We start from the raw sequence: 12,047 nt of genomic DNA on the forward strand, positions 1-12,047 counted from the left end.
TATTTACAGAAATGATCAGGCTCATTTATAGCCTCGGTAGCTTTCAATATATTAAACACACAAATATACGCAACATTTTCTGTGGCTATTAGGCCTATCATCATCATCATTAGTGCAGTTTGTATTTGTATATGTCATATACATAGCAACACACAGTAGTCCGAATATTGACAAAAAAGAAAACAAAAAAGGATTTAAATTTTAAAATTAAATTAAATAGTAATAAAATTAAAGCAAAACTAATGATAAATAGCACAAACAATTAGAATAAAATTGAAGCAGGACACAGAACATAGATTTAAAAAAAAACTCCACAATATTATATTACAACTATAAGACTCCTGCAGGGGGTTATGCTATATAGTTCCCTTTTAAACATTTGTGTATGATTTCTGTGGTGCTCTTTCAGCATGACAGCGGATTGGCTGAGTGTGCGCACATTTCATTGCAGCTTGTCAACGCATCTTTCTCAGTCACCACCGGATGGGAGGAGAGGAGGAGGATAGATGTGTTAGAGTAGGTAGGGGAGAAAGAGAGGGGGAGGCAAGAAGGTGGAGGAACGGTTGGTTAAGAAATAAAGGTGTAGCCTAATCTACTGAGACACTCAAACGAGGGGCTCTTTCTCTAAATGATTTTCACGGCGGGCTTTGCCGTTTATTCTAAGCAGAGCGAGTAGGGAATCATTCACTGTTCCTGACGCGTAAGGCTGTCCCTATACGCCTTTGGGCATCACCGCCGATAAAGGATGATAGGCTTGATTATATAGCGCAAATTAATAACAAAGTATCCTTAGAATCCACAGTGAAGAAAAAGGAGGAGGCAAACTATGATCCGAGGATGATTTCTGCTAGGAAAACTCCGGAGAAGAGTCGTTATCCTATCCACTATTTGGTGTGGCACAACAAACACCGACAGCTGGAGAAAGAGCTGGCAACGAACGAGCAGGTGAGACAGAGAAGAGCGATCAAACACATATCTCCTCACAGATGTAGGCCTGTGTCTTCATTATAAGCGATTATATGGGCGTGTGGTTCTGTAGATTTAGTAGGTGGTGGTACAGATGCCATCCGTGGAACACCTTATACCGGAGCCTGGTCAATAAACGAGGAATAGCGCAGTTAATTGTTATCTGTAGGGTGGAGGGAGACACTTGTAGACCATGTCATGAGGCATGATTTTAGACACTTCTTGTATTATCAGTCATTTTTAAATCACAGACTCACATAATAGACTTTACATGTCAAGGATCTGTCTTATTTACTGCACTGGGGCTTAAAATATTCATCCTCCCACTAATTTTAATATGCATGGGAAGTTGTATCAGGAGTTTATTCCTGGAAAGATTCCAAGGGAAAATTACTGTAACTGCTGAGTCTGGTTGTGTTGCAGTGTGTGTACATATACATATGACTGTGTGTGTGTGTGTGTGTGTGTCAGTGGTGCTTTATGCCTGTGTGCAAGCAGCATTATTGTGTGATCTACTCAAAACTGTAGACTCTCTACCTTCCCACCAGCACCTAAACCATTTGTGAGTGGGTGAGACAATGCGGATACTAAGCATGTGGGCGAACAGTTGCCAACCAGCACAGTAAATACAGTGATGGAATCATTGAGGTATTGTATTAGGTTTCAAGAGGAGATGTTTGTCATAATCAAAAGCATAGAGAATTATTTTCACCCACTGGTAAAATTAGAGTACTTCATCTTAGGGTGCGGGACTTGATAATATGGTAAGACTTACACTGGTGTGTGTGTGCATAAGACAGAGAGTGACTATGCAAGAGCATGTATTTGTGAGAATTCAGTCATTTTTTAAATAAATGTGCTGAAGTGCTTTTCCATTACATAAGTGATGCTGTGCAGGTTAGCAACTAAACATATTTCTGATTGCATATGCATGAAGACATCACACTTGGCCACACACGTAAATGCACACTTGCTTACACATGCACACTCTTACTTTCCTTGTGGTTATAAAATCATAACTCAGGAAGCCTTCTCTTTACACCAAAATGGTCAGCAAGTGTCCCAAAGACGGCCATCAATTGGTCTACCACAATCCCTACATTTACAGTTAGGGAGTGTAGTAGTGACATTTACCATTTAACCCATGACCATAATTATAACAACTGGGGAAATATTTGTAAATGGCAAAATTGATCACATCTCACAGTGAAGAGGCTCTAAGAACCAGGTTCTATTTCATAGAAAGGAAAGCTGGAAATGAACCATGTATGCTCTAGAGGCAGAGGAGACAGCAAAACCTTTTCAAACCCTTGTAGCTGTGCCAGTGTTGAAAACTCATTTTCATACCCTTCTGGCTAATCACTAAAATAAAAAGAACAGATGACCTCTCATTGGTTCTTTGGTTTAGAATTCATTATTTAACGTACAGGTTCAAAGCAGACGCCTTACAAAGGTCCATCTTTAGCCAGTAGTTACACTGGTTCTATGGCCAGTAATCAGTGTCAGTTGGTCTGTCAGTACAACACTTTAGTCCAGTTTGAAATGTTTTGACAACTATTGAATGAATTGCCATGAAATTTGATATAAAGCACACAGTCATGGTCCTGGACAAAATCCAAACAGCTAATGTCAGGCTGTCTTTAACACTAGTTACCCAGTGCCCAACTGCCTCAGCTGTATGTTGAGATTAATACTGCTATAGTGTGGACATCTTCAGTGTTTGTCAGCTCAATCCCACAAACAGGCTTGTTTGCTGCAATGTGTAAAGATGCATGTGGCATAACAATGGGTGTGGCCTATTACCACATCTGGATGCTGAGTTCCAAAATCGCGCCTGTTTATGAAAGTATCTCACAGCACATATGCCAAAATGTTTTTCCTCCTCTTGGATGTTTTTTTTTTTGCCTTGCAAATACATATATCATGCAGTCCATGACATATGTAAATTACTGTATATTAGCACCACCAACTTTTTTTCATTTTCATACATTTTACTTAATTTGTCAACATGAAAACCACATTACTATAATAACATAATAACTCAAAGCATGCACATGTAACTATTTTATAAAAAAAAAGGTCCTTATACACATTACACACAATTATGCACATATACACTTCCTATTTTGTTACCCAGTAATGACATACCTATAATTCATGGTTATTGAAGTGCTGTACTTAGTAATTTAGTTTATTTCCACATCAATCTTAATGCAGAGCTGTTGTCTAATTATATCCAGGCCTCTTAACTTCTTTCCTCAGTAGGTAGTGATACTGTATTTGTAGCTCAAATATGTAACAAAATTAAATTGTAATTTGGGGGCTGCAATCTAAAATGTTAACACAATATTAGTTATTGACATGGGAATACTTTATGTAGACTTTCACAAACTCTCTGAACTGAAACTTTTGGCTGTGTTTGTTTTACCACAGATAGGCTCAATAAATTAGTCCTCTCAACCCCACAGTCATTCATTTTTTAGGAAGTCTTGTATCTATAAATATTTTATGATGCAAATTTTATTGCTCCTCTGGCTGTGCATTTGAACCAGGGACCTTTATATCATATCTTCGATCTTTTTATAAACTGCACTTTGAGTTCCTTTTCCTTTACTGTATGGGAACCAACACAAATCTGTTGAACATCTGTGTTTAGAATCAAAAAACGATTTGATGCAGATCCATAGTAATGGTGAACTTTTCACCGCCCACTAGGGCTTACTAAGGACTTATTTTTATTATATCCTAATTCTAAATGTAGATCTACAGAATAGTTTCCATGTCCTGTTGATTTGAGAAACTTTATGAAGCATGTCCTTAAAACTATGCAAAATTTAGACCTACTGTATTTCAACCAATACCATCTTTATCTTCTTGATGATACTGGATTCCATATCCATAGGTGTTGTACTTTTTACTGGAATGTGGTTTTAAAACTGTTTAATGCTCTCAAAAAAAAAGCACAGGGAAAATAGACAGAGAAATAAGGAGACAGACACAAAATAGGACTTTTTCTACATTTCACAACAGGCACGATTTCTCACTCTTTTCATGTGAGCTCAGAGGCATTCTCATAGACCTAAACCTCAGTTATCAGCTCACTCTGTTTGATGGCAGATTAGAGCAAGTTGTGAGGAGACAGATAGTAAAATACAGCAGAAAACTAAAAGCTTTACTTCTATCTTTTCTTGTTCCCCTCTCATTGTTGATGAACTTCTGCTCAACCTCATCTCTAACTGTAACTACAAACTACCTCTATATCTCTAGCTTATTTTGTGTGTGTTAATACGTGGGTGTATGCATATGCATCATGGTTTTGCATGTGTTGTACAACCCAGTGTTTTTTTTTCTTTTTTTTTGCATAGTCAAACATTTTACACCACACATGAATACATATTAGCTACTAAACTGACAAAATTAGCATCAACATCACATCCCAGAATCCATTTGACATACTTTAAATTATAAACTGAGGCCCCAGTTTATATGTGCAGTGCTGCCTAAATTAGGACAGGGTGCGTGCACACACACACACACACACACACACACACACACACACAACATGCCTCAATAGAGCTTCTGTCAGTCACACACACATGAAAAGCACATGCATACCCATGTGTGATGCTGATGACAGGTGTCAAGAAGCATTCTGAATAACTGCAGCACTCCCATGGCTCTGGTCGGTTCAACACATTTAGACAGAATAGGATTTTGCAGGCAAGTGATGGAAGTCGAAAGCTGTAGGAATAATGAACAAAGCTAACTCTAGTAAATCAGGACACCAGTATCATCTTGCCAAGTAGGTCCATGGCCTGCCTGATGTGCATAACCAGGACATCGTATCACATGCACCGACCTAGACTTAGATATGGATGCTCAAAAGTGGAATATTGCCGACATGAAAACCAAGGCCAGCGACCTACATTATTCACTGACCTACTGTGACAATATCCAGATATAGGCCAACAACATAAGGGAAAACACAGAGAAGTAGGTACAGTGAAGGTGGTGACTGTAATATATGCACAATCAATTCTGCTGAGAACAGATATGGGATGATGTAAATCATGTGTCTTGGTTTCATATCCCTCTTTCCTTACATGTGCCAGTTTAACCATAAGTTCCTCCTCCACATTGTGACCTGACTGTTGTCTACAAATGATGGACAAAGGTTTGTTGTAACTGTAACTCAATATCACTCTTATTTTCTGATTATGGTAGATTATAGAAGTCTTGTGCCAGCAGATGAAGGCAGTAAGCCCCTTTGAAGGAGTGAAGCCAAAATGAGGAGGCAGTTCTGGCAGATTAAATCAACTCCATGCAGACCTTAATTGTCCAGTACTGTTAATTATAACAATTCCATTTTTTAGTAGATTGGATAGTTTACAGAAAGATCCTCTTCATCTGACATATACACATATACACTTGTGAAACTGATGTAACTTTATGATAAACTTCCAGGAGCATGGCAGAAGAAAACACAGGGAACACAGCAGAGGAAGAAGAATATTAGAGAGACACATGCATAGTCCTCGTTGCAATAAATTACAATACAGTGCATCGTGACAGTTGTGTTGACAGTCTATGATATGCATGATATGCATGATAGGCATTAGGGTATCACATTATGGCCAAGCTGTTACAGCCCAAATAAGAAAGGCAATGTTGTGTAGATATTGCATGATAATGTTTGGTCTCTGGTGAATTCAGTTCCTGCTCAGCTGTGCAGGAACAGTATAACATCACTGACCTCTGCATTATGCCACAGTAAAATAAAGGTAATCTACAGCCATCTCCATATCAGAGCTTTTTAAAGCCTGCCTGCCCTTTGGTGAAATGATGAGACTCATTTCATTTCACTATGTGCATGCAAATATCAAATATCAAACATCCGGCACTGTTTCTGATTGCACTTTTATTTTCTTCCAGTGCAACAGTGCGTTGGACGGTTGGCGTGAGATGGTGCTGAAAGTATTTAAAAATCCTTGTTTTTCAAGATTTGTGGTAAGGCAGTGTGAGACTCTCTGTAGCCTTTAGTGTTTGCCCCAGTGTTCCATGAACAGCATGTAACAGATTGCATGTTTGAGTGAGTGACTGGAGCAGAAATGCTGCCACAACAAGCTACAGTGGAGTAACTGGTACATTGGATATCAATGTTTCGACACAAAGCCAGAGAAGGGAAAATTAACATAGTAACAGTAGGAGAGGCTGAATAAATGCCAGAGACACACAGCTAAACACAGAGAACATACAAAGAGAAAGATGGAGATGTGATGATTAGTAAACTAGGAAGAATAACAAGCAGTGGATGACCAACGATGGGATGAGATTTTACTAGTTTTTAGCTGTTGTCATCAGAATCATAAAACAAAGTGGAAGTTAAGGACTGACAGCAACTGACAGCCAGCCAGGTAAAGAAAGGAGAAATAGGAAAAGCAAGGAGGCAACATTCACTGACACACTGAACCAAGGAGCGGGGGCACAAACAAGGTGATGACGGGAGTGTAGACAGAGAACAGAGAAGAGGAGAGGAGGTTGGGAGGGAATAATGACAGACTTTGACCATGAGCAGAGTCTGTCTGGGTTGTGCACAGACGTAAAAGCCCAGTGTGATTGAAAAAGAACAGGGCCATGTAAGGAGTAATGGTCTATCTCAAGACAAAGGCAGGAAATGACACAAGGATCTCTGCTCTCTTTCTCTGTTGTTGTTCTTTGTCCTCTCTGAGTCTCCATGTCTGACCCTAGCTCACTCTCTTTTTCCTGTGGTGCGTGGTTTGATTATGATGCTCTCAGCAAGGTGCTAATGTTAAATCAGCATTATAAAATCTTATGCGAGGTTGCTGGCTTGAGGGAACAGAGCCATAAATTAAGGCTCTCCTGTTCACTGCCTTCACTCGAGGCCTGAATCTTTACGGCAGCCATCTGCTATCTGCTTGCACCTGTCGACTACAAGCTTCTTCTCCTCCCTGCTCCTCTTGTCCTTTTAGCCTTCTCCTCTCTGTCTCCTCAAATCACATCCAGCCACTGTATACAGTTTTCCTTATCCACTTCCCCTGATGCTTTCCATCCCTCTTTACCTCCAACCAGACATCCATCACCCCCACTCTCACCCCTCTTACTTTCCTCAGTGTAATGAAACCCATCCTAATAGCAGCAAAGCAAAGCCACAAAGAGATGCCATGAGGGCTGGGCTGGGGTCAGATTTAGTTAAGTTGCTGAAAGCATTTAACAGAGAGAGAGACAAAGAGACTCCAATTGGCAGTAATGGGTGAAAGGAAAGGGAGATTGGTGATGAAATCAAGAAGGGAAATGGTGAGGAAAGAAATGAAGGTGCTGGGGAATGGAACAGATACATGAGGAACTGGAAAAAAAGAGATAAGAAACCAAAAGTAAAGACTTGTGCAAGAGACAAATGTAATTAACAATTGCAGATGCAATAGTCATTTAAAAGTAAGGATTTAAATCATTCATGTCATCACTCTGTACGCTTCCCTGGACACTTTATATGCCTAGTTTGATGCCCCAGGAAGAGGAATAGGTTTGTTTAAGATCATCAATTTCTTTCTGTCACAGTTTGATCCCAGGAGGGATGACATGGAGCGCCGAATAACACACACAAGTTATTTCAAGGCACTTTTCATACAGAGTAGGTCTAGACCGTACTTTTTATAATATTTACAGAGAGAGAACCCAACAATTTCCACCATGAGCAAGCACTACAGGACAGTGGCAAGGAAAAACTTACTCTTAAGAGGCAGAAACCTCAAGCAGAACCAGACTCAGGATGGGCAGCCATCTGCTTCAACCGGGTGGGTTGAGAAAAAGCGAGAGAGGAGGGAAAGGGGAGATAGGGAGGGTGAGAGCAGGGCAAACAGAAAATAGCATAATGAAGATTCCATATACAGATGTAGAGTAATATTAATAATAATAATGATATTAATGATGAAACTAGTAGTAAGACTAATCATTTTAAATTTAACATTTGTATCTCTTCAGTCCCTGTGTCACTGACATGTACTCACAAAACTTCCAGATCTCAGTTCCATACATTTGTAAAAAAGGAAAACTGATATTTTGAAGACCTGCAGCCCTTTGGGCTACAGTCTATAGTATATGTGTATATATTTCTTCTGCTGCTTTGCCCCCTTAGTTTGAAAGAGGAATGCTAACTGCGCTGCTACAACCCATTTTAGCATAACTGAGGTACTTGAGTTTGTGCAAGTGCATGAAGTAATGTAAACAAATACATCTTAAAACATCATGATATCTGTTTAATATGACCTGCACATCTTCTGGCAGTGAAATGCTGAATATGCCAGAGAAAATGACCCTTTGATTTCATTATCAGCCCTGACTGAGCACAACCATTTCTTGTCAGATCACTGAGTTTACCTGAGATTGCTACATAATTCATATGCTCACAGACAGACAGACAGACAGACACACACACACACACACACACAAGAAAGAAAGTGACAGCTGTGGTGTTTCACTCCAATAGGCCACAGCAGCTACATTATGTGATTATGCTCTTTTATAGCGTATGCACTGTCTGTTTCATTCAAACAAAAGATTTGCTCTCTCCATCTGTGAGTGTGCTTGCATCTTTGTGAGTGTGAGGAGTCTCTCTCTCTCTCCCTCTCCTCCTCTCTCTCTCTGCATGCATGTCTTTCCTGGTGTTATGTTGAGGCCTGTCAGCTCACTGCAACAAACAGGTGTCAGCACCTTTAGATAAGCATCTGAGAAACTGCCTTTTTGCTCCTGTTGCCTTTCTGACAGGTCCATCATCATCCCACCCGTTTGTGCTTTCTCTATCTCTGCCTGTGTCTCTGTCTGTCTGTCTGTCTGTCTGCCTATCTTTCTGTAGAGATTGGGGATGACAGTAAACAGACAAAGTGCAGTGAAACAGAGAAACATTAAATATGCTGGAATGTAGGTCAGTGTTTTCACTTGGTGATTTGGTACATTTGGTCTTATTTCCACTGCTCGAATTCACAGTCCTGTAATGCACCTGCAGAAGTGGAACTGAATTGTGGCTATGTTAAAATGAGTGTGAGACATTGCAAGAGGTTTTGTTATTCCTCTGCATGGTTATCAGCACCATTTGTTCTGCTCAGTCTATCATCTGTGACGCAGGTTTTGTACTGTCCTTTTATTTCTGAAGCAGTGTCACATTGAAAATGAATCAGGGTTTCATGGCAGCATAGCGTTTGTCAAAGTCTCCTCTGGATGGAGAATCACAGAGGCAGAGGGGAGGCAGGGGGGAGGAAAAGTTATTTTTATACTCCCCCCTCCCATCACCAGCCTCTGCTCCTGTGTGCCCCATGCACAAACATTTTGGGAAAGCTGCTGTATGTGTATATGCACAATTTTGTGTATGTGTGCGTGTGTGTATACGGTGTTTGTATGAAAGATTGATGGTGGCCTAAGTACCTGCCAAGCTGCATCAGGCCAGGCACACACTGAGCAAGTGGGTGGGGGGGGGCAGATGCCACAGATAGAGATGCCTATCAATAATGCAACCTCCACTGAGCACACTATAGAGGGAGGGCAAGATGGGGAATGAAACGGAGGGAGGGAAGGAAAGAATAACTAGGAGAGAGTTTGATTATAAGACATAGATATGGATTAAGGAGAGACAGAAAAGAGAAGGAGGAAGGGAACACAAACACAGAGATGAAAAAAAGAGTTTAACGGTGCAAAGGAATAAATTGTGAGGGTGACTAAGAAAAGCAAAACAGAGCAAGGACAGATACAGATCTGCAGGAAGAAGTGATGGAGGTGTTAAAGAAGTTTTAGAGAAACAGGAGGATGGCATACAAGGATGGGAAGAAGATAAATGGAGGCTAGAGAGGGGGGATGTGAACACTGTGCTTCCATTAAGTCAAAATTGTATGCAAACACATGCAGGGCTGCCACAGTGAGACAAAAAGAAATTCTTACATCTCATTATAAATGCAAGATTTTCCTCTCATAACAAGGGACTACACTGTATGTCATGATAATGAGAACATTTTCTTCTTATAATGAAACAGTTTGACATGATACTGATGGTGCGACTTCATCTATTTTTATAAGGAGAACACATTCTCACTTAAGAAATAATGCAACATTATAACGTCACTTCTATCTGTGGTTGAACAACAGAATGAACAAACTGCTCTCTAGTTTCTGCATACTAATGCCAATGTAATCTGTATTCCTTAGCAAAAGCAAATGATAAGAAGCTAGCTCTGAAAGGAAGTTGATTCGTTTGTTCAGATGGCTGCACTGCAGTAGCAGTAGTAACACAACTTTACTTATTCTATAATTACATTCTGATTATGACTATATTATTGTTGTTTGGGTAAATAAGTTTAGTCACATTCTGTCCAAAGGTTAGATAAGAAGACTGATAGTATATATGTATATATAATATGTTAATGGTATTAATGGTAAGAGGTGCTGGAAGGTAAATTTTTTACTGAAGACATTTTGACATTGTCATTAATTCAATACATCTCTCATTTTACATCAAAATGATAAAAATGTGTGTTTGGTGGAACACCTTTAGAAATTTTTCATTGTGTTGTGCTTGTGTTTTCTCTGTACTAGAGATATGAAACACGCTCCTACATCTGTTATCAGATTTTGCCAAAATTCAGCGGCTTTAATACATTAATCTCATCCTTTAGCCAGTTAGCCAGTTTCATATTTACAGTAACTGGTAGAAGTGTTGATGGAGCAATTGAAAAAAAAAAAAAAAAACCTTCATCCAGCCAGAAATACTCTTGTACATAACATGTCAGCACCCATTTTGGCACACCCTTCACCACAGATTGTATGTGACCACAGTTTATCCTCCATTGTGATTTCATTGTGGAGCGACGAGTAGGAGTTGAGAGACGAACAGGGATGACATAATGACCCTACTGTTACTACAGAAACACACGAGTCAAACAAGGCCAATGAGACTGCCCTCTGTGTGTGTGTGTGTGTGTGTGTGTGTGTGTGTGTGTGTGTTTTTTTTTTTTTTCGACTGAACATTGTTCACATATGAATGAATAAGTGTGTTGTAAACAACTATCTCATCCAGAGTTTTTTGTTAAAGGGGGAGAGGAACTCAAAATGTTTTTCATCATGATGTACAGTATTTCTGAGTTTGTGTGTATGTGTGAGTGACTGTGTGTGTGTGTGTGTGTGTGTGTGTGTGTGTGTGTGTGTGTTTTTTTCGACTGAACATTGTTCACATATGAATGAATAAGTGTGTCAGCATGTCTGCAGGTCACTGTGTTGCAGTGGGAGGACATAAGCTTTGGGTGGACTTAGGTGGTGCTCCTGTGTCTGTGTGTGTGTCACTGATGTTACTGTGTTGTTGTTAAGCACATGCTCAAAGCGCTCGATGAACCACTGCTTGTCCACACCTCCTTTGTTCCATCTGCAGTACTAAGCTTGTACAGTCTTGAACTTAAACTAGAGCTCACTGTGTAAATTGTAGGTCTCTACATGCAATGTTAACACTGACTGCCATGTGTTACCATATTCAGTTTCTCCCTGTCCCGGCTACCTACGATGTAAATTGGACCAAATGAACAGCAGCAAATCAGTGAGGCTGCAGTTTGAGACTGACACTGTTTTCTGATAGCACTCCTCAAGGTGTCATCGCAACACATTTCTCACACACTGACTTGTGATGATTTGGTAATTTGACAAGGGGTGTGTGACATACTGCAGCTTTGGTTACCAGTCACCATGAGGAAGAACTGACTTTGAGCAAAGCATTAAAAGTCCAGGACTGACATTTAAGATGCTGAGAAACACCTTGGTGAGAACATACAGTATGCGTGGAAGCAGGTGTATAATGCTCTCAGTTTAACTAGATCTGACTCAGAATAAGGTAAAGAAAAAAAAATCAAAAAGGTGAATAGGACTAATTGTTAAAAAATACAGAATCTGATGTCCTCTCTATGACATTTCATGGTTTAATTTGTCACGGATACATGGTAGTAGTGGATGGAGCAACTAACACTGCATGCCTAGCAGTGTAATGTATTATAGAGAAGTGCTATGGAAAAAATGTAAGCCAAGAGGACAGGTAA

The 12,047-nt window shown here is 39.9% G+C and overlaps 1 protein-coding gene across 1 annotated transcript in view; it reads left to right on the plus strand.

The window, feature by feature from the left end:
• The first annotated feature begins 19 nt into the window (after positions 1-19).
• The window catches only part of ankrd13b (ankyrin repeat domain 13B), a 38,499-nt gene continuing 26,471 nt past the window's right edge, over positions 20-12,047 (plus strand). Inside the window, exon 1 of the mRNA XM_018698893.2 lies at positions 20-945. Within this exon, the coding sequence (XP_018554409.1) occupies positions 838-945 (108 nt within the window). The 5' untranslated portion in view covers positions 20-837. The remainder of the gene's footprint in view (positions 946-12,047) is intronic.

This window comes from Lates calcarifer, linkage group LG21 (assembly GCF_001640805.2).
Source record: "Lates calcarifer isolate ASB-BC8 linkage group LG21, TLL_Latcal_v3, whole genome shotgun sequence".
Classification (NCBI taxonomy): Eukaryota; Metazoa; Chordata; class Actinopteri; family Centropomidae; genus Lates; species Lates calcarifer.